The sequence below is a fragment of the Lathyrus oleraceus genome, chromosome 4, assembly GCF_024323335.1.
Source record: "Lathyrus oleraceus cultivar Zhongwan6 chromosome 4, CAAS_Psat_ZW6_1.0, whole genome shotgun sequence".
NCBI classification, from domain to species: Eukaryota; Viridiplantae; Streptophyta; class Magnoliopsida; order Fabales; family Fabaceae; genus Lathyrus; species Lathyrus oleraceus.
In genome coordinates, this window is record NC_066582.1 from 62,970,710 (window position 1) to 62,995,038 (window position 24,329).

The following is a 24,329-nucleotide window of genomic DNA, read 5'->3' on the forward strand; positions in this document are numbered from 1 at the left end:
CCTATGTGTGTTATATTGGTTTATGTGTGATATAATATACTTCTCATGGTTTACTTTGTATCTTTTTGATGTTGTCAAAGGGGGAGAAACTTCTACAAGATGAAGTTGAGATACATACATTTACGGGAGCCTTCATGAAGACACAAAATGCACCGTCTTAAGTTTTGCCATTATAAAAAATGGGGTGTATGTGAGTGCAACTTTCCGTTAGATGTATTTTGCATGATGTCAAAACTAGGATACTTTAGTGTTAATTTATATCGGACGACATCCTCTGATTCTCAATGTGTATCTTAGTATTAGAAAACATAAAAATATTTGAAAATAAGTTGGAAAAGGTTTCATGCATAAAAGATGCATCAAAAAAATTAGTTTTATGGGCAAAATAACTTATGTGTTGACACATACATGTTTCAGGTCAACACATAGAAGATTTTTTTTCTATGTGTCGACACATCCGTTTTTCAGGGCGGCACATGTATTGCATTTTAATCTCAAATCAATATTAAATTTTCCTTAATCAATTGGGCTTAATTAAAAAACAAGTAATCGTTTGCATCATTTGGGCTTACTTAGAAAACAAGCAATCGTTTGCGCCAACAAAGTCAAAATCGACCAATCAATTTGAAATTGAATTCAAATATTGTGAGCTACATAACCCTTTAAAATCCTAACCCTCTTCCACTCAACTACCGCCTAAACCTTAAAAAGAATTCAAAGAGTTCTCACCCCTTGTTGTTGATTGCATCAATGTTAGGTTTATCTCTTTTATACCATTATTTTGATCCTCTTAAGCTGAAGCGGAATAAAATTGTTTTTCACGAGTTTTTCGAGCTGCCGAAGCTGAATAAGATTCGTTTTCAGGAATTTAGAATTAAGTTTCTGGAACCAGGATTAGTTCATCATATTGTTGTCTAAAAAAATGTTGCAAAAGTATATGTTAAGAACTTTGATCCTAATCAAACAGAAGACATGGTGGCAAATATCGATGTTATTTCAAAATTAAAAGTGTTGAATCTTTTAAGTTGAGATTAGAGGAAGCACAAAGAGTACTAGGCATTTATCCTCATGATGTTATACATGTTATTTATTCTTCTGAAACTACAGATTTTCTTTTATGCAAAATACTTTTCATATTTTTCTTGCATATGGTTGTCATTAATGGTAAGGGTCTTGGTGGATTATTTAACATGAATGCATGACATGTTAAACCAGAAGGATAATAACAAGGTTGATAATGACTAATGTTTTATATGTGTTTTTTTAACACCATGTTTTTCCTTAGTGAGAATGTTTTTCTTATTTTGAATTTATTTTGTTCCGGTCTTTTTAAAAGATGTTGCTGGCTGTGATGAGGCAAAGCAAGAGCTTATGGATTTTGTGTACTTTCTCAAGAATTTTAAGAAATATGAAGAGCTTGGTGCCAAAATTCCGAAAGGGGTTCTTCTGGTGGGTCCTCTAGTACAGGGTATTAGCTAGTGAAGTCAGGGACGGAGTCATAGATTTTGAACTGTGGGAGCAATATATTAATATATAAAATTATTTTTATTTATTTTTAAAATACAAATATATATTATATTTATATTTTAATGAAATTTATCTCTAAAAAAATATTTAATAATTTTCTAAATTTTCTAAATAAAATTATCAAAAAAATATTTATCTATTATATATTATGAGATTATAATATTAATATATTATGATTAGTTATATGATTTTTTATGAGATCATAATATTAATATAAAATCATATAAATCAATTTTTTAAAAAGGTTTAGGAAAAAACTATTTTGGAATTATAAAAACAGAAAACACAATTCGACTATATTTTAGTCTGATATATTTTGATTTAATTATTGATATTGAAAATAAAAATTCATATTAATTTCGAACAGTACCCTAAAAAAATATTTATATACTTTATGATTTTCACCTAATTTTTAATAATATATTCATAATAATAATATTATTTAATTGATTATACAATTTTAATTAACTATATTGTTTTGATTAATTAATTAATTATATATACATATATATATATATATATATATATATATATATATATATATATATATATATATATATATATATATATATATATATATATATGGTATTAAGGTTTTTTTATAAATATAATGGGGGCATATGCCCCCATGAAAACACACGTCCCTCCGTTCCTGAGTGAAGGTTGATTCTTGATATATATATATATATATATATATATATATATATATATATATATATATATATATATATATATATATATATATATATATATATATATATATATATATATATATATATATATATATAAAGATTATCTCTATAATTTAAACAAATAAATATTTTTAATTATCCATCAATCATTACACTAATAAAAGGGATACAAAGTCTATATGAGATCAATTTTTTTATAGAACATGATATAATCATATATTATTATTCATATCAACCACCCAAAACCACACCACACGATTTCAAATGAGAGAACAAAATGTTACATATCTCAAACAATGAATATTGTATTCTTTCGCCTATAAGGATGCATATATTTTGTTCCACATTTTGTCAAGGTTCTTGTCTTCCATTTCAAATTTGAATATGATTTGCATATGAATTTATCTAAAGAGAATGTATTCTTAGAGAAGTTGTATTTGTCTTTAAGGTTCATACAGGTTTATTGTTGGATATTTTGATCGAATTTGCATTTTTATAATATCTAAACTCTCAAACGATTTTTTATTTCATTATTAGAGCATCATTATTGATGCTTTTGCAATGTTCCTCACTCTTCTCCAAACTTCAATATCAAGATTAAATGAATAATTGATGTTTAACGCACGATTATAAAATTGTCAATTCTTTATTGCATGAATGTTCTTTTCTATTCTAGATAAAAAATATAAATTAATTTAATTGTGAGATATAAAATGAATTTAATCGGATCTATTTTAATAATTTTGATAAGTTATATAAATATTTTGAATATAGATGAATTATTTAAATAATTGAATAGTGTAAAATAATATAAAAAATTGAGTAAAGAACCAAAATGAAATCTTTGGATTGGGATGGTCTTAGGACTCGTACATTATAATTAAAATTTAACTAATCAAACGATGAATTGTCAAGGGAGAATCCAAGCTGTAGAAAATGGAAGACCACGCTAACAAATGTAGAGTGCTGCACCGAATCTCCCCTCTCACTCTCCATCTGTCGTAAACCCTGAGACGAGGCTTAAGCTTCTCCTTCTTCCTCAAATCTACCGAGTTCACCCGGAGGCGACACCTGAGTTCTAACTCGCTCCCTTCCAGATTAAGCCATGCAAGCAGTATCAAATTCTCGCCGAGTCTCTCGGCTCTTGCAGTCTCCGATTTTCCTTTCATTTCATCTTCGAAGCACCGAACAACCGTTTCTCTCAGGGCTCGCACAACGCAATTACAGTCCCGGAGTTGATAATGTTGAAGAAACTCCAACAGGTTCTTCATTCATTTGTTAACTGTAAATTCCTTTTTCGAATTTCAATTTTGTGATGTTTATTGATTTTGTATTGTTGAATTTTTCAATGTAGAAGCTGTGAAGGATCTTTATGATAAAATGCTTCAGTCTGTAAATGTTAAACGATCCATGCCTCCAAATGCTTGGCTATGGTCGATGATTGAGAATTGTAAACACAGTCACGATATTAGTCTTCTCTTTGACGTTTTGCAGAACCTCCGCAGATTCGTTAGTTTCTATACTTTTGCAGAATCTCTATCTATATATTGGTTCAGTCTCTTTGCTATGGTGACGGGTTTAATTATTGTTTTATGTGAGCAGAGGTTGTCGAATCTTCGCATACATGATGATTTTAACTGCAGTCTCTGCCGGGAAGTTACGAAAGCATGTGTTCATGCCGGAGCCCTTGATTTTGGTATGGTTTGTTTGTGTTTGCATTTTGTTATTTTTAATCTGTGCTGTTTCATTTGTGAAATTTGAAGATATGAAATGGCATTTTAAGGTTATTTGATTTTAATGTGTGAGCAGGAAAGAAGGCTCTGTGGAAGCATAATGTCTATGGATTGGCGCCGAGTGTTGCATCGGCACACCATATATTGGTATTGTTTGACATTCTAATGCTCTAATTTCTTTGATTTCCTCTCCTGTTTGCAATTGATAAGTTTCTGTTATTTTGTTGTAGACGTATGCTAAGAATCACAATGATACTAATCTATTGGTGGAAGTAATGAAACTTTTGAAGAGGAATGATTTACCATTGCAACCGGGCACGGCAGATATAGTTTTTAGGTATGTCATTCTTTTTGCATTTTCATGATTTTGTTTTGCAGTACAAAGGGTCTTCTGTGAGTAAGATTTTAATATGGTGTTTACCTCTAAAAGGAGTTGCTGAACTTTTTGTTGATTTCATTGTTATTCCCTTTAAACTGGCTGGCATGCTTCATTTTCAAATCGTGATCTGTTGTTAGTTCCCCCAAAGCTCTATTTGATTGTATGAAGGCAATTTGGTGCCTCTTTGTGCCTTAGGCTACAAGCCTACAATGCAGTTAGTTTGCTTGGTTTTTAGTATTGTCCAACACTAGACAAATTATGAATCTCACCTTTTCTTGTTATGTTGCTTTTGTTCTCTTAAGTATGTTTTTCTGACCTGTTACCTGGGTCAATCATTTGCAGCATTTGTTACAATACAGATGAATGGGAGTTGATTAATAAGTACGCGAAAAGGTTTGTTAAGGCTGGTGTAAAACTACGACAAACCTCATTTGAAACATGGATGAGGTTTGCTGCCAAAAGAGGTGCTCATACTTGATGTCTTTTGTCTGCCTAATTCTATAAGCTTCTATTGAACTTCAACATAAGTTTGTTAAGGAGGATTCCTATTCCTAAATTGAACACTAAACTATCCATAAAACTATGGAGATAATAATTTGCCTAGTATTTAATGGCTTTTATTTTTTCTTTCTCTCTCCGAACTTGCATCTTCCCAAATGTTGGCAAGCTGTGTGTTTCTCAGCTTTTAGGAAATTGGAAGAAACCCAAAAGGGAGACTATAATCACATCCAAATTTGTGAATTTGGTTATACTGTTGATCATTTTGCACATTTGCATTTTGGACTGAGGAATCATGCTAAAAAAAGATTACTTTGTGACTAATGTGCCTTGACTTGCTCTGTCTGTATCATTTTTGAAATAAATTAGTTCAACTATATTAGTAACTTCTTGACAAATTTGATGGCAATGAATACATATAGTACATTAGTAGTATCATGTGATTTCAAGACCATGCTATATATGATTTTTGGGCTTTTAAAAATATTTTCTGTTTATGATGAACTAAGTGTTTATGCCTTTCATTTTCATGTCTGCAGGAGACACTGAGTCATTATGGAAAATAGAAAAGTTGAGATCTGATTCAATGAAGCAGCACACTTTGGCAACTGGGTTTTCTTGCGCCAAGGTAGCAAATCCATTCACACCTGTGTTTGTAACTTATTGTGTGTTATCTTTCAGTTTTGCTCAATCTTGTACATAATTATTTTGCTTTTAAAACATGTTTGTATTCATCAATCTGTTCTTTAAAAAGAGATCAATTGTATTTTTGAAAGAAAAATAATGGAAAAAGATTTTTAATTTTCCCAGTTTGAGAATCTTTACCTAATATGATTTTGCTTCAAATATGTTCTCGATGCTGATATGTGTTTCAACTTCCCAGTGCTGATTATGTTATAGCTGAGTTCCACTTTGATAGCAAGTCTAAGCCTGTTTTTATGATTTTGCAGGGCCTTTTATTGGAACGTAAACCTAATGACGCCGTTGCCATCATTCAAGTTCTAAATCAGGTATGGAGTGTATGTTGTTTACTTCTTCCTATGTGATAAATTTCTTCACCAATGAGTGAAACAAAGAAATGCTTCTCAAATAGAAATAAAACAGCGCTAGATAAAATTGTAATGTTATTACCCTGGAAAGATTGGTCAAAGTACAAATCAGTTTTTATAAGAATAGTTTTGGAATTGTGGAAAAAGTTATAGCTTTTTGTATTGATACTTCAGTTCAGAGTCAAGTTAGTTCCACATCAGTTGCCGAGGATGAAATTATAGTTATATCATTAATTGCATTTGTTAGAACACTTTTTCTTGGTAATGATATGATATGAACGAGTGTTGGTAAACTGAGTGGAAGGTCGTATATGTCTTTGGATAGTCTTGTTTAACTCTCTGTTTTGTTGATTTCATTGTCGCTAGACTTTGTCTGAGGCCAAAAAGTCAGGCATGAAGGATGAACTTCAGAAACTTGTATCCGAGTGGCCTTTGGAAGTTCTGAAGCACAAAAAAGAAGAGGAAAGAAAGGTACACTGTCTTAGTTGCAAAGAAATTTCTGTGTTCTCATTTTAGTTCTGTTGCGTTGCGTCTCTCTAAAGACAGTAACATGTTTTTTCTGCTTTACTGACAGACATTAGCAGCCTCTTTGAAATCTGATATCCTTGACATGGTTACTAATTTGAACACGGGACTTGAGGCTAACATAAGTTTGGAAGACCTAAACCGAAAAGAGAGCATTCCACAATAGCATGGGTTCAAGATTTGATGACTTGAGGTTTTAGATTATGCTTGTTTGAGGAGTGTCTCTTTATCAAAGATGCTGCACATCCTTAGTTAGATACAAAGTCTCTGCTCATAGCAAATGTTGATTACTAGATGGAATATGATTATTACTTTTTTGCTTCCATTCTTCTCCCCAAGTGCTCAAGGCTTTGGTAGATGTTGGTAGCATGTTTTTCAAGAACTGAAATCTAGATGTCAGTATGTGTGAACAAAAATAATGTGGCATGTGCTTCTAGCCTTCTACTATAAGAGGCAAGCAATTCATTTCTACCAATACAAGTGAGGATGCAATCTTGTCCTTGTAACCTCGTTGGCTTTATGTTACGATCACATAAGTTTTTATTAATTTATTTTCATGAACTTCACAATATAAGTTAGGATTTCATTCATATATACTGCCCGTATAAATAATATTTGCATCGAGTCAATTGTTAGAGATGATTGACTTTGATTATCTTATAAAGTCATGTTTACGAATGAATGTGAAGTATTATTAGTGTCATTTCTTTTACATTGATATTGAATTCACGGTGCATGATAATTAAATTCTATAACTTGTAAAATAAACTTTTAGAGTTTATCTTTATTTAATATTTGTGTAATTATTTTAAAAAGTAAACTATCACATACTAATAAACACTTATAGTAAACACTTACTATCTTTGGTAAAAGAGCAGTCGATCGTTTTTAGGTGATAGTTTATACTCCTTCCGTTTGAAATAAAAGAATGTCTTAAAATAATTTTTTATTTCAATTTTCAATACATATTTTTCAACTTTATCCTCTAGTTAATATTTTATCCGTTCTTTTTTAAATGTCATTTTCTTAAAAAAAATTATTTATTTTTAATTGTCACTCGTAAAGTTATAGTATTAATTGTATTTTTTTTCAAAATTACCATTAGATAAATATTACAAAGAGAGAAATTTTAAATAAATATAATAAATAATTAATAATATTGGATGTAAAATGAGAATTGTTGTTGAAAAAGTAATAATAATGATTATCTTTCTTGATATGAGTAAAAAATCGGAAAATGACAATTAAAAATGAATAGAAGGAATATTACGTTTATTCATTTTCAATACATGATAAAAGTATTTTAGTAAAAATATCATTATCTCTTTTTTAATTATTCTTTTTTTAATCTGTGTGAAATGGTCAACTGAGTCACTTGTTATGGAACGGAGGAAGTAATTTATATCAGATGATGATTGATAACTAGAATGTTTATCGACGTGTTTGATAAAGTTAATGGTTCAACTAATTTATAAATGTAAAATAGCATAAAAACATTTAATACATATTTATTTTATTTTAGATTAAAATAATTATAAATGATAAAAGAAGATTTTTGTTAAAATAATAAGAATAGAAATAGAAGAAAATATGATAAGCTATAAGCTATGCTATTTGTAACAATATTTGAAAAATAAATTATAAGTTAATAAAATAAAAAATAAGTTATAAATTAATAAAATAAACTACACATTTTAAATAAAAACAACGATTATTAAACCGGTCTATTATCATATGAACTTAGTTTATAAGCTCAAAAATATGATTTAGCAAACATATAGTTAATGAAAAACACCCCAAGAAAGAATGTCAAACTTTTTAGTTTTGTGATCTTAGTGGGATCAACCGGAATACCCGACCCCGAGTTTGATAATTGGTTGGAATAATCTATCAAACTTTATAGCTTCTCAGCAAATTTCATATTGCCTGTGCCTAATCCTCTCAAATCTCTTCTAATCGTGATAATGATTAAATTAAGTATAAAGGTATATGTCATGTTACAAAATGATTTTCTGCATTTTATGTTAAATCGTTGCAATGCTGGGTAAATATAATTAGAAGAAAAAATGAACAACAACGTGGTCCATCCATCCCATCCCACTGCATGCAATGATTGGGATAATGTAGCGCGTCTTTCTTCTTTGTCTAACCAACTTTGATACTTTCCTTTCTATAGTAAAAAACAATCAAAATTGGTCTCCTAAGTCTCCACCAATAACAATAAAATCAATAAAAACCATTTCAACACCAATAAATTTGTTTGCTCAAAACATTCACCACTATATGATCCATGCCACTTGGTGTAATCCCATCACACCATTCATGGTCCTAACAACCGATTACTAAATAAACAAAATGTGAAACTAATGATTCATTAATTCAACCTACAAATTCATAATCTCCCTCTTAATCTTCTCATGATCATGACCATTCTGAACCAACGCAGTAATCGCCAATCTCAAATTCCCATCATTAACAGAAACATTAGCAGCTAAAATCTCAGTGTGATTATTAAAAAACACCTCCAAAATCACAGTAACCAAACCACGTTTAGCCACCGATTCAATCCCAAAGAAAGCCACATTGTTAGAAACCGTAACAGAAACAGAGCAATTTCTGTTCCGACACGGAACCAACAAATTGAAACTCCCTTCAACCTTCGATTCCTTAATCTCCTCTAACATTTTCTTCTTCTTCTCAAGTTCCTTAATGTACCCGATTGTTTCATTTATAATCACTTCCCTAGTAGCCTTAAAAAGCACAAAAACAAAAACCCATTTCAGAACATAACATTGAAAAAATGAAAGAATAGGAAGAAAAAGAATGAACGATCTTAACCGTAGGAAAAAGAGCAGGAACAGTGGAAGCAAGGTGATTGAACATTTGAGCCATTTTCTTCCTTCGTTCACGTTCAACTTTAAGAACTTCTTCAGGTTTTGTAGTAGCACCCATTTCTCGAGCACGTTTTGTGTTACCCATTTCTGAAGCAATGGTAGTTGAAAAGCGTGAAGGGTTTTCCATGACTACTGAAAATGATGGATCAATAACAAACTCATGGTTTATATACAAAAACGGTTTTGCATTTTTCTGAATTGTGAAAGAAAGAGAAAAATAGTTAGTGAGGTTTGTTTGGGGTGAAAAACAGTTAGGATTAGGCATAATAGTAATTTTGCAGGAGAAGAATAAAATAAAAAAAGATATGATTCTTAGACATGATTACATAATAATAACCGTATTTGTAAGAAAAAGAGCACTATGACTAAAATAACCTTATTTGTTGCACAAGGAATAAGTTAGACCCCACACAATGATCAATTAAAAAAGTGGAAGAAAAATGTGAGTTTGTTTAGGAATTAATGGAAACAAAAAGATAAAAATAAAGTATAGAAGAGAATGTAAATGCTTGAATATAAAATGAAAGTGAATTTAAATCTACTTAAATGTAAATGTAAATGTAAATGTAATGTAAATGCCACTAGAATTATAAAGCTATCAAAAATAAATAAATTGAAATGTTAATGTTTGAAAATAAAGAGACTACAAGTTGAAAAGAAACACGGATGTTCAAAATAAGAAGAGAATTTTTGAAAATTTACAAGAATTTAAATAAATAGGAAAACGTGTTTAGATCCTTCAAGCTTGAATTCATTTTTTGCTTTTAGAGTAGATATCCGATTTTATTTAAATAGTTTAAATTATTTTTTAAAGAAACATTAAAATCAAGTAATTGTCCACTAATACTTGAATCAGGTTAATGGCAATAATTGGTTACATTAGTCGCATTCAACGCATTAGACACTAAAAGTTGACAAACACTTCTTGATATCAAATTGTCAAAATATTATTCACCTAATTTGATTGTCAATTTTTACTTGTCGGACTTTGATACTTTAGATGTCAAATATTTTTTTAGTGCTTATATAGTATTTTGTTGATTTTCACTTTTCATGTCATGTCTACCTGATGATACAATTTTAATTCATGATTGTATTAGACTATGCTATTTAGTGACTAATTTATGGAACTAAATAAACTACTAAATGTTGAGACCTATTTAGCAGTTGAATGTTTAAAATTAGGATTATTATTTTTTTCATTCTTAATACATGTTTTAGTTCCTTAGTTTTAATTTAATATTTTATTTTAGTTTTTTAATTAATTTCTTTTTACAAATTAATCGATTAACTTCTCTTTTGTTATCAAATTTAATCTCTTCCGTCAATTTTTGACAAAAAAAAAAATTAAATTCTTATAACGTGGGGCATGATAGTAAGATCATTAACAAAAATTTGAATAATAAAGTAATATTTTTTTAACTTTTTTTGTACTATCTCTGACGCATACACTCTAATTTGATCAATTATCTATATCACATACCAATGACAATGACGCTTACATGTAAGCAAGCCTATAAACCAGAATTACATAACGATTATTTTAATGACCCGCTTGATTGTAACGTCCACCGATTCAACACCTAAATACAACCTTTAACTGTAGAAGAAAAATACAGATTTATAAATTGGTTTAATTTTCTGTGGAATCGATGAACATTACAATCAGACGATCATTAAAATTCTCTTTAATCTATGGAATAATATTATAATTTAATTATTTGATTTAAATGCAGTTTTATTCCTTTATTAAGATTTTTTTAATTTTTTAATTTTTATCCCTATATTCAATATTTTTTAAATTTTAGTTCCTTTCTAGATGGCACTTGTTGGTGCAAAGGTAGAATAAATGATGAATGGAAATATTCTATTCAGAGAATGACGGCTACAAAAACATGATAAAAGTTACAATGATTGCCACCCTATTTATAAGCTAAAATTAGGGTTACTAGAATAGGATAAAATACTAAAATACCCTCTAACAAACTTAGGGGCTAAGAAAATAGTACAACTAATAAATATGAATTACTTCTAATACCATCCCTTAATTCATATTCCATCAAAACTTGTAACACCAATTCCATCCCTTAATCTGAGAAATTGATCAGTCTTGATAGCTTTCGTCAAAGCATCTGCCAACTGTTTCTGAGTGTTGCAGTGTACAACTTCTAACACTCCCCTCTGAACTTGATGTCTCAGGAAATGATACTTGGTCTCAATGTGCTTGCTTCTCCCATGCAACACTGGGTTTCTGGCAAGATTGATTGCAGACTTGTTGTCAATCATCAGCTTCAGAGGCTTTTTTACTTTAATCTTCAGATCCTGCAATAGATTCAGAATCCACACAGCTTGGCATGCAGTAACAGCACCTGCAATGTATTCAGCTTCACAAGTTGACAACGCCACAACAGGTTGCTTCTTGGAACACCAAGAAATGAGACCTCCCAGAAATTTGAATAAGTACCCAGACGTACTTCTTCTGTCAACTCTGTCTCCACACCAATCAGAATCTGAATAACTCAGAAGTTCTGACTCATCCTTTCTTCCAAAAGGAAATAATACTCCATACTTCAGAGTTCCCTTGATATACCTCAGAATCCTGACAACAACTTGGTAATGGGACCACTTAGGTTTACTCATGAACCTACTAATCATCCCAACTGAATAGCAAATATCAGGTCTGGTATTGCACAAATACCTCAGAGAACCAACCAATTGTTTGAAGGTTGTAGCGTCCACATCCTTTCCATCAGAGTCAGAATCCAGTTTCTGATTTGTATCAGAAGGTGTGACAACAATCTTACAATTCTTCAGTTCAAATCTCTTCAGAAGTTCTAATTCATACTTGAGCTGATGCAAAATAATACCTTTCTCAGAGTATCTGAACTCCATCCCTAGAAAGTATGTCATTTTGCCTAGATCAGTCATTTCGAATTCATTCATCAGAACTTTCTTGAACTTGGCTATCTCCTGTTCAGAACTTCCAGTTAGCAATATATCATCAACATATAAACATACCAGAGTCATATTTCCTTCAGAAATATGCTGAACAGAGACACCTTACTCCATCTCACATTTCTGAAAGCCTTGCTTCTTGAAAAATGAATCAATCTTCTGATTCCAAGCTCTGGGCGCTTGTTTCAATCCATATAGAGCTTTGTATAATCTGTACACCATCCCTTCCTGATTCTTTTTCACAAATCCAGGAGGTTGTGACACGTAAACTTCTTCTTCTAATGGACCGTTCAGAAATGCAGATTTTACATCTAAATGCATCAGAGGCCAATTCCTGTTAGCAGCTATTGCAATCACCATTCTGATTGTTTCATGTCTTGCTACAGGTGCAAACACTTCAGAGTAATCCAGCCCAGGTTTCTGTAGAAATCCTCTGGCTACCAACCTTGCTTTATGTTTGCCAATTGAACCATCTGGCTTTAACTTCTGCTTGAAAACCCATCTGACGCTGATGACTTTCTTGTCTTTTGGAAGTTCTGTCAGCTTCCAAGTCTTGTTTCTCTCTATAGCATCAAGTTCTTCTTTCATGGCCTTCAGCCAGAGCTTCTGCTTAAGAGCCTCTTCTGTACTTATGGGTTCAGAGTCTACTAACATGGCACACTGAATAACTTCTCCTTCAGAGTCTACTTCAGTGTCTTGCAGCATGTCAAATTCTGCATATCTTATGGGGATGTTTCTGATTCTTTGTGGTCTCTGAACTTGTTCAGAGTCTTGAGCTTCAGAGTTTCTAGCTTCAGATGGTTGACTTCCTCCAGAGCTTTGATCATCTTCAGGGTCTGACATATTTCCAGAGTCTGAATTGCCACCAGAATCTGGATTACCATCAGAGTCTGGGTCATCAGAGTCACCTTCATCTTCTGAGTCTTCTCCAGAGTCAGAATCACTATCAGAATCAGAATCAACGACAAAGTTTACTCCAACTTCAGAAATTCTTAACTCTGACCTCTCTTCAGAAGTTCTAACATCAAAATCAGATTGAGATTTATCCCAATTCCAAACTTCTGATTCCTTCACAATCACATCTCTGCTGAATTCAATTTTATTGGTTTCTGGACAATAGAGCTTGTATGCACCTGTACTGTGGTACCCTATCAGAATCATCACTTTGCTTCTATCATCCAACTTCTGTCTTCTGGCTTCTGGAACATGTTTATAGCAAACAGAACCAAACACCTTCAGATGACTAACACTTTGCTTATCTCCAGTCCACTTCTGTATTGGAACTATTTCCTTCAACTTCTTCGTAGGACATCGGTTGAGTACATACGTTGCAGTGGCAACAGCTTCTCCCCAGAGCTTCTGAGGAAGTTTCTTCTCCTTTAGCATGCTTCTCACCATATCAAGCAAAGTGCGGTTTCTTCTTTCAGCAAGACCATTGTGTTGAGGGGTATAAGGAGCAGTAACCTCATGCTCAATTCCATTCTCCTCACAGAACTTCTGGAACTCTTTGGAGTTATACTCACCTCCACCGTCAGTTCTAAGAATCTTCAACTTCTGACCACTCTGATTCTCAGCCTTCATTCTGAACTTCTTGAATTCATCAAACACCTCGTGTTTAAGCTTAATAAGGGATACCCATGTCATTCTTGTGAATTCATCAACAAATAACACAAAGTATTTATTCCCTCCAATCGATGCTACTGGAAATGGACCACACACATCAGAATGTACAACTCCCAAGGCATGTTTTGCTCTTGGAGCAGTTTTTGACGCAAATGGCAATCGTGGTTGTTTTCCTTCCATGCAAACTTTGCATGATTTTTCAGGCTTCTTAATTGCAGGAATTCCATGTACCAACTTCTTTGAATTCAGATGTTTTAAGCTTCTGAAATTCAAATGACCAAATCTTCTGTGCCACAGCTCACTCTCCTTCTCAGCACTTGTTGCACTAAGACATTCTGAGTCTGCAGTTCTGACATTCACCTTGAATGTTCTATTCCTTCCCTATTCTGACTCCATAATCAACTTCTGATTGCAGTCATACAGCTTCAGAAGATTGTCCTTCATGGTAACTGAAAAACCTTTCTCAATTAATTGTCCCACACTCATCAGATTGCTTCTGATGCCAGGTACATACCACACGTTCTGAATCAATGCTGTTTTCCCATTGTTCAGAATCATTCTGACATTTCCCATACCTTCTGCATTAAGATATTTGTCATCAGCACATCTGATCTTTGTCCTCTTTTCAGAGTCAAAGTCAACCAGCCATTTCTTGTTTCCAGTAAGATGATTTGAACAACCAGTGTCCATATACCACCAGTCTATCAGATCCATATCATCAGATTCAGAGGCCATCAATAGCACAAATTCGTCATCAGAACTTCTGGCTATATTTGCTTCTTCTGATTTTCTCTCCTTGTTTGACCAACAGTCTCTAGCAAAGTGACCAAAATTCTTACAACAGTAACGATGGATCTTCTTCTTGTCGTACTTCTTCTTTCCCTTCTGAGCATTCTTTTGTCTATCAGAGTGTCATACGGTGAACTGACTTTGGTGTATTTTTGCTTTGGAAAGCAAATGTCGTGGATAGCAAGAGTCGCCACCGACTTTTCTTTTATCCAATAAGGAAAGGTGGAAAAGAACAGGAAAGACCTTAATTAGATTTTGGGTTCGGGAGGTACATTATACAAAGGGAAGGTGTTAGCACCCTTTGTATCCATGGTTATCCATGGGCTCTTAATTGCTTGATCACTTATGTTTGTCTGGAAAAAGTGGTTGTGAATTGTTTAGAAAATGTTTCGAAAAAGAGAATTTAACTTTGTAATGATTCTCGTATGAATATATACAAAGTGGTTATCTCGTTTAGTTTTGAAAATGGTTTAGAAAAATATAACTCAGTAATGATTCTAGTATGAATGTATACCAAGTGGTGATTTTCTAGTATTTATGAAGTGTGAAAAGTATTTTTAAATAGTGAGTAAGCAATTAAGAGTTATACCTACCCAAGGTCTTGATGGGCATTTCCTATCCTTGTGAGGGTAAAACCGTCCTTATTATTGAGAAATAAGTAGTTTTATCCTTTGGATGTAAAAGGGTCATCGTAGGGTCATCGATTGGTCATTGAAAGCAACGGTTGTAAGGATACCTTAGCATTCGAAGGGACTATCATCATTTAACCGTAGGCTACACCGAAGGGTCATCGAGGGACAAAATCATATATTCGAAGGCAACATCCGAGGGACTATGATTTATTTTAGAGGGACATGATGATTTAATCGAAGGGTCTTGGTGTAACACCTCAAAATTTGCCCTCTTCTCTCTTGGGACTAGCATTAACATCTATTGCATACATTTTAGGGCATTAGGCATTTCATATTGCATATCATGTGGTTACATTGTGCAAGCCATCTTCCCAAGTCTTGATCAGAAGATGAGGAAGTCAAAGTGCAAGCCTAGGGTTTATTGACTGATCATGGGCCATCTGAGGATTGGGCTGTGAATTAGGGTTTCATGATTCTCAATGGATATTGGTCTTCATCTTGATTGAAGTGATGCATCATCATCATCATGGTTGGATGTCATCAGGAGTTTGAGGCTGATTCCTTGAGATTAAGGTTTTGACCACTGGTCAACCCTAATCAGTTGTATTGGGCCATTCAGGGCCGGATCAGGAGATGAGGTTTCTGATGGTTGTGGGGTTCATAATGTGATTATTTTGTGCTTATTGAGGCTAGGGTTTCACCCTTGAGCCATTTCAGTTGAAGATTGGGGTTCAATTTGATCTATGCATTGCCAGATTCATCTGTCAGATGAAAAGTCAACTGTGGTCAACCGTACATGATCTGATGGATGTGGAGGTGGAAATGAGTTGGATACACTTCGTTCATGTTGGAACAAGTGTTATTTGACATTGCAAACCTTAAAAATGAAGAAAATCAGGTCAGGACAAAAACTGCCAAAAATAGCAAGTGACCTGTAACTGAAGTTTCCAAAAATGGAAAGTTTTGGACCTCAAGACCACGTGTCCAAGGAAGATTCAAATGAAAATTTGTTCAACATGAAAGTTGTAGATCTTGTTCTCACCTTTCCAAAAAGTCCAAGAACTGGAAAATCCCATGTATGGTTGGAAAGTTATGGCTCAGTGAATTTCAGAAATGACCCATAATTAGGAGGCCATAATTTCCACATGGTTTGTCCAAACTGCAAGTTCTTTATATGCACAAACTCCATTTGACATGTACTTTAAGGGTGCATAATTGGATTTTTCCAAAAGTGGTCAATGCAAAAAGTCAATTTTCAACTGGACAGTTAAATTGGACCAAGGGCAAAATTGTCCAACTTTCAAAATAATTGGAATTTTTGAGTGGGGATTTTTGCTACACCTCATGAATGGTATTTGAAAGTTGTTGGAATCATCATTTCATGGCAAAGGCTTGTGGTTTGGAATTTGGCTTGAAAAGTGAAATTGCAAAATTGGACAATTAGCCATCACATAGTGAAAATGGGAATTACACATCCAATGAACATCCAACAAGTGGCAACAGCTCATGACAGGTGTTTAGAAGGTGTATGAGGTGGCATTGAGCTGTCATGAGCTGGCATGTGAAAGTTCAATTTTGCCCTCACTTGGAAAATTACCATTTCACTAACAAATGCATTTGGTTGATTAAACATGTTTAGGTGGTAATTAAGCATTGGTATATAATCTTAATCGCTTTCTAAGCATAACAGAAAATCACTTTTACCAAGATTGGATCTGAAAACTTCTCATTCTCTCAAAAATCCTCAAGAACACAAAACCCTCAAATCCTTCAATCTTCCTCAATCTTGAACCAAATCTCGAAATTCTTTTTGCTTTGAACTTGTATCATCATGTGCTAGGACTGTTTTTGCTTCTCATCATCAATCAAGATTCCAAACGCGACTGTTCAAGAATTCATCATCAATGGCAAATTCAAATTGTGTGCATTAGAAGCTGTTATACTCGAATGTCATTACATCATCCGACTCTTTGAAGCATATACTGCAACTGTTTGAGGAAATTGAGCTCGAATTCCAGCTGTTTTCACACTGCCATTTCCAGGTTTGAGAAAGTTCGAATCTCATGATTTGCTTCGAGCTTATATGCGTTTGATAGTTCATGTTATGTAGATTACAATGATATGTTTGGATTGTGAAATGATGAACCATAGCGTAGTAAATCTGGATTTGAAGTTATGAACACAAACCCTAACTTGCACGATTCGTTCGATTTAGGAACTTTTAGCCAAAAATAAGGTGATATTCATGTTCCTCATGTTTAGACGGGTCGAACGGATATCTATTTGTCCATTTCCTTGAACTTTTGTTGTTCTTCGAATTTTTGGAATTCTGGAAAAGTTGCTGGCTGAAAACGATGAATGAAGCGTGCCAGATCTTTGTTTCTGTTTGAAATTTTAAATGTGATGTTTACCGCCCGCGCCATGAAGTATTTACAAGATTGCCATTGTCATTTTAATTTATTTAATTAATTTATAAAAAATTATAAACACATTAAAAAATTCATAAAAAATTGTAGAAAATTCATAAAAATGTGGAAATTTTTTCTTTGACTTTGTTGATGAGTGTAGGATTTTTTTGACCTATTGGTCAAAGTTGTGTTTGGTAGAAATATCATTTGACCTAGGCTTCTTTCATATGTGTCCATTTTTGATACCTTGCACCATTTTAATTGTGAAATGCACATAATGTAAAATAAATGTCTGAAAATTTTTGTGTTGATTCATGATTCATTGATGTTCATTTATATGTAAACTTTGTGAATTTTTGATACCTGGCCATGGAGTTATGAATTTTAGAACTTAGGTGTGACAATTTGTGTCACACCTCTTGATGTCAATTTGCTGGATTTTATTGAGTGACCTATACATGTTGAAATGAGATGAAATTTTACATGAATGTTGATTAACATGTTAGGAAGCTATGAGAATTTTTGTGGAATTTTACACTGCATTTTTAAATTGATTGTGAATTTTCTTTTCTGGTGGTTGAATTTGCAAGTTCATATGATACATGTTGGTAGATTGGTTGAGAAATGCTCGTGTGGTATTGTATGATCATGAAATTTAATATGCTTGTAGTAGACACATGTTGTGACATTCCTGTTTTGGTCTCATCCATTTCTTTTTTGTTTTCATTGAGTTATGAATTTTTGAAGTGGATGTATATATTGATGTTGTGATTTGGAGCCTATAATTGTGTCTGTTTTTGTTGATTTTCATTGACATGGTTCCATTTGCCCAATTGAGCTCAAATTTGACATGGTAGTCCTTGAATATCCCCTGTTTAGGTGTAATTTATTTGAGATTTTTTGGATTTGTTTTGATGTGGATTTGAATGCAATAGTTCTGTTTGCATGTTTGGTGCTCCATTTGACATAAGTTGAATTGTTTTGTGCATAGCATGAGCATGATGAATGATATAAACATGAGACCAATGGTGTTTGCTCTTGTTTGACATTAATTTGAGTTTGGTTGGTGAATACCTTGCTGTTTAGGGATTTTTTCTTGCTTTGGACCCTAGGCTTAGCCTAGTGGTCTTGTTGCTAATATTTGCTTGATTTTTCAGGATCAAAAGCATAATGCACATGGAGAATGAATCAAGTTAAATTTAATTGATGTTGTTGATGTTTGTACACTAACATAACATTGTTTTGTAGGTGGTGAAGCTTAGGCTTGAGCTTTGAGCTTGCTTTATTGTGCATTGCTTTGTATAGTTTGATTGATTGAACACTTGCTGTTTGGTTTTGTCTGTCTGATTACTAACTGTGTTTGATTGTTTCCAGGTACCTTTAGTTGCTCAGTTCCTTGTGAACTTTTGCTTTGCTTTGCTTAAGCAACTTGCATTGAGGTATAGCTTTCTAACTTCATGTAGTCTGGAGACCCGGCTGTTACCGGGCCGGGCAAATAAATGTCTGAAGTCCTCCTTAAGAGGCAATGATTGTGGTTGTTTATTTTTAAGCCCAAGCAGGAAAAGCCCTTCAAGTAAGGCAATTGGTGGAAGGTAGGGGTATGCAGTCTACCCCCCACTATTCAGTTGAGTCTTCTCCTTGCTCCCATTACATGGTTGTAGCATTGAGATCCTAGCCCAAGATCTTGTGCAGTGCACATTGTGTCAGAGTCTTCGAGTATAAAAGGGTTCCCCTATTCTGGACCCATGCTCATTTGTCAGAAGCTCTCCCTGGTTAGGGATAAGAGCTGTGAGGTCTGATCCTCACTTCATCCTTTCATCTGCTTCACCTTAGCCTCGTAATGGCAAGGTTAAGAGCAAACCCAGCCCGTACAGACGACTTGCTTCGGCAGTCAAACCTATTGATTGAGCCCCCTTGTGTGGTTATAGCGCGTGCTATGTGGATATCTGATTGAGATGCTTGTTCTTATTTGATGTATGATATATGATTGTATGCTTGTGTGCTAGCTTCTTTCCTGGTTAGGATAGGCTTGTTTATGCAAGTAGGATAGAAAACCGAACTTAGGTGAACGATGCATGACAACATTAGGCTCGAGTCTCAGCTCCCTAGTCGTGTGTCTTTCCCCGGTTTCTGGTTAGCAATTTAGTCCCTTTCAGGGGAACTACATCGCCCTGATCCTTGTTCCAGACGAGGTATGTAGGCAGGTGGTCGTGCGAGACCACTCCGGGCAACCTTTTTCTTTTTTGCGTGTGTTTACTTGTTATCTGATTGTGTTTTGGCTCGGATGCCGACGTAAGCCCAGTGATTGGCAGTCGGGCTCCACGTTTGCCCTTTTGAGTGTGTTTTGGTTCGGATGCCGACGTAATTCCATCCAGTGGTTGTCGGGCTCCATGTTTGCCACCCTTGCTTGTTTGTATGTTTTGTGTTGTTTGGCGTGCGTAAGCCGAACTACAGTGGCTCTGATTCTTGTTCCAGACAAGATATGTAGGCATAAGGTGCGATACCTTATCGAGCTCGTTCCTCTTAACCCCACCTGCGTTCCCCGTGTGTGTGTGATGTTTAGCAACCTATTCTTTTCTTAGAACGTGGATCCCGTCGAGTACGACGGACGTGAGGGGTGCTAATACCTTCCCCTTGCGTAACCGACTCCCTTACCCTTTCTCTCTGGTCGCGAGACCATGTCTTTCCAGGTTTCTCTGAGCGTTTCCTTTCCCTATCTTGGGATAAATAACGCGCAGTGGCGGCTCTGTGTGTGTTTTTATTTTTAGCTCGCCGGTTGATTTTTCGCAGGATGCGACAGCTGGCGACTCTGCTGGGGAATAACGCGATGTAGACCTGTGCTGGTCCATCTTCCCTAAGCGAGTCTCTCCTAGCGTTCTAGGATTAGTTTAGGTTGCTTGTTGTGTCATTTATTGCATTTATTATTCTAACCAGTGTGTATCTATATTTGCATTAATGTCTGCATGGATCATACTATCATGTTGCTGTCCTCCGTGCAGGTGTTTCCTCTGTTTGGGGTGGGTGTTCTGAGTGGGGCTAAAACCCAGGCCCGAGTATACACCTAGGATTAGTGTGGGTCTCACGTTCCTCATTTGCTAAATCAGCATGATGTTGTAACGTGACATACCACAAGCCAGATGAGGTTCATTTGATAGTGCTTTCCTCTGTGGATATTCCGCTTTGGTTGAGTTACGTCATCTGAACTATTGACTCTGGTGACCGATCATTTCTCGGATCTTTGGTTTAGACGATCTTAAGGGAGCTACAATGGCACACCCGACAGGGCAAACCCATTGAGTATCTCTGCCCGATTGTCGAGACTATTATCCGCCTTAGGATGACCTGTTTAGAATTTACCTGTGAGGGGAGGGTTGATTATTTCAGATGCATTGCTCAGATGGTGACTATTTGTTCCGTGGGTCCTATTTATAAGTCGGATTTATGGTCATTTATTGCCGTGACGCCGGAGTGCTGTCCGTGATTTATCAGTGGGGATCCGTTTATTTCAGGATTCCCCGGGCCGAGATATTTATCAGTGGGGATCCGTTTATTTCAGGATTCCTCGGGCCGATTCAGATGGTTATGGGTATCTGCTCAGAGTTTATCTGATGATGATGATGATGATGTATCTGTCTTCCGTTTATTTCGGAACCCTTGAGTTGGACTTATGGTTAATCAGTACCTCAGATGGTTGTGATCGGTTCAGAGATCAGGGCTGTGATTCAGAGGAACAGATGATCAGATGACTTAGAGGATGGCCCAGTGCATTGCATACATCTGCATCATTCTCATTTTGCATTCATCTGCACCCAAACTACGTCTAGCCATATGGGGAGTATTATGGATTGAGAATCTGGTTGAGAGACATCTTGAATTTCAGAATGTGGATGTCAAAATATTAGCTGTCTCGATGAAACCAGAATCAAAGGACAGAAGCTTCCTCATATGGATAGACGTTGCATTCATGCATACTAACCCATTTGCTATTTTGTAGGTGTCGGCCGGTGCGCATAGCTCGTTTGCTCAGATATCCTGCTAGGGGCAACAAATCCAAACTGATGGATCCTCCCAACGCCGACATCCTCGAACTGAAAGAGATGGTGAGGGATTTGTTCAGTGTCATGCAAGAGTTCGCCTTGGGGCAGAAAGTAATTGCCGAAAAGGTGGGGAGGATTGAAGACTGGCTGAAGATGGGGAGCATGCAAGGAAACGCTTCGTCATCTGGACCGAAGAAATTCTTTGGTAATGACCAGCACAAGAAAAATGAGGGTAATACCAGTGCGGTCTACGCTCAGAGAGGACCCAGTAGGGATCGTTACTACCAGCACACCGCTGCGGTAACTATTCCTGCTGACAATCAGCCTGCACAACAACAACAGCAGCGTCAGCCATTTCAGCGGAGGTCTCCGAGGGTAGGATATCCAGTCAGGAGGAGGATGAGTGATCGGCATTTTGACAGGCCGCCTGTGACATACTCTGTCCTATTGAAAAAGTTGAAAGATATGGGGCTGGTACAGTTGAGGACTTTGGCACCTATGGGACCTGATCAAAGGCCAGCCAATTTTGATGAAAATGTCAAATGTGAATTCCATTCGGGTGCTCCCGGGCACAGTGTAGAGGACTGCAAAGCTTTTAAGCACGTAGTCCAAGACCTGGTGGATTCAAAAGCAATCAACTTTGCTCCATCTCCCAATGCTGATGCCAATCCCATGCCGGCGCATGGACAGGCGATGGTGGGTGCAATTGCTGAAAATTCAGATCGCGCCTGTGCGGTGGGTGAAGAGACTGATGGTAACTGCAAGTTCAGTGGTTGGATAAAGCCGTGCGTACCAGGAAGTTGGAAGGCCTAAACAAGATCATCACTGACACTCATCCCGAAGAGTAATGATTTCCTGTTTTCAGTTGTTATCTGCATGAAAGCCATATGTGTTGCCCGACACGTAATGGTTCATTGTAAGGGCCACCTCATGTTCATAAATTTGCATTTTCTGCATCATTAATAAATGGATGTTTTTCAGTCAAAAAGCGGTGTTCCCTGTTTTTCATTTATTTTTGCAGTTTAAAAACAAATAAAAATGGCAATGTTTATTTTCATTTTTCTTTTTGATTTGTCTCGTCCCGAATTCAAAAATAATTCTCCGGATCTCATTGATAACAATTCTGTTACACCTCATATGATTTCGACAAACCGAGCAATCATGCCGAAGAAGAAGGCGAAGAAGATTGTGATCTGCTGGAATTAGCCAGGTTATCAAAACAAGAGGAGAAGGTGATTCATCCGCACGTGAAGCGGGTTGAGATTGTTATTCCAAGCACCGCCGAGGTCAGGAAGGAAAGGAAAATTGGAGCCGCTGCAGAGGCGAGTTGAGAGCAGAATGGTAGCCTTGTTGAAAGAGCATGTGGATGCCTTCACCTGGTCATGTCAGGATATGCCAGGGCCGGATACCGATGTCGTTGTGTACAAGCTACCAAGGAGAGAAGATTATCCTCTGGAGAAGCAGAACGCCAGTGCCTGTATCAGAGAGCCATGGTGACTTTGTTTCATGATATGATTCATCATGAAGTTGAATGCTATGCTATGACATGATAGCAAAGTCCCAAACAGAAGAGGGGCATCTGGTGGAGATAATTCAAACTGAGGTTGAATTCAGATAAGTGCACTACCAGAGTGCGATCCGGTAAGCTGCTGGGGGTTTATTGTAAATAAGAGAGGAATCGAGGTTGATCCTGCTAAAAAAAACAAAAAAAAAACGAGAAATGCCTGAACCGAGAATGGAAAGAGAGGTTCGTGGTTTCTTAGAAGATTGAACTACCTGTCATGGTTCGCATCCTATCTAACAGCCACGTGCGAACCTATATTCAAGATGTTGAAAAAAAAGGATCAAACGGTCAGGTGAAATAATGATTGCCAAGGGGCATTGAAGAATAAAAAAGAATAAGTGCAGGAACCTCTGATTCCGATGTCTCTTGTGGAAGGAAAGACTGTTAATCTGGTACTTGACAGCCCTCGAGGGGTCTACGAGGTGTATTGGGGCAGCATGACAAGTCTTGTCGAAAAGAGCATGCAATTTACCTTAGCAAAAAGTTTACCGACTGTGAAACAATACATTCACTGTTCGAGAAAACTTGCTGTACTTTGGCATAGGCTGCTCGCCGACTGAGACAGTATATGCTGGTTCATACCACTTTGTGGATTTCGAGATGGATCTGATCAGGTAGATTTCTGAAAAAGCCAGCAATGACCGGACGGGTTGCGAAAGGGCCAATGATTTTGATTGAATACGATATTCGATACCCTCTCAGAAAGCGATCAAGGGGTGTATTGTCTGATTACATCTCTTTGCAACCCATTGAGGATTATCAACCGATGAAGTTTGAGTTCCCTGATGAGGACATCTCGAGGTGCTCTGATCGAAAGATTGAGAGTAACCGATCCCGGAGGAGGGGCCTGACCCTGAATCCGAACGGATCCTGATGTCTGATGGGGAGGTTAAGGTGAATAAGCTTTTGCTGCCAGGATAACGCTTGAAGGCACCAGCAGGGTGGCTGAGTATGAAACTTGTAGTCTGGGTATCGATCTTCGGTACATCTAATGGGGCAACTCCTTTCTCATTGGTATGGGATG

The 24,329-nt window shown here is 35.6% G+C and overlaps 2 protein-coding genes across 2 annotated transcripts; one reads left to right on the forward strand and one right to left on the reverse strand.

Annotated features, from left to right (window-relative positions):
* The first annotated feature begins 3,070 nt into the window (after positions 1-3,070).
* On the forward strand, positions 3,071-6,993 carry LOC127073347 (uncharacterized). The gene is made up of 10 exons (XM_051014498.1): positions 3,071-3,481; positions 3,574-3,728; positions 3,822-3,915; positions 4,029-4,099; positions 4,183-4,289; positions 4,674-4,795; positions 5,369-5,457; positions 5,780-5,839; positions 6,245-6,349; positions 6,453-6,993. The coding sequence occupies exons 1-10, from the start codon at positions 3,325-3,327 to the stop codon at positions 6,567-6,569; spliced, it is 1,077 nt and encodes a 358-aa protein (XP_050870455.1). The 5' UTR covers positions 3,071-3,324; the 3' UTR covers positions 6,570-6,993.
* A 1,615-nt stretch (positions 6,994-8,608) lies between these two features.
* Positions 8,609-9,584, reverse strand: LOC127073348 (uncharacterized). The gene is made up of 2 exons (XM_051014499.1): positions 9,242-9,584; positions 8,609-9,153 (listed from the first exon to the last, which is right to left on the reverse strand). The coding sequence occupies exons 1-2, from the start codon at positions 9,560-9,562 to the stop codon at positions 8,788-8,790; spliced, it is 687 nt and encodes a 228-aa protein (XP_050870456.1). The 5' UTR covers positions 9,563-9,584; the 3' UTR covers positions 8,609-8,787.
* Between the last annotated feature and the right edge of the window lie 14,745 nt (positions 9,585-24,329).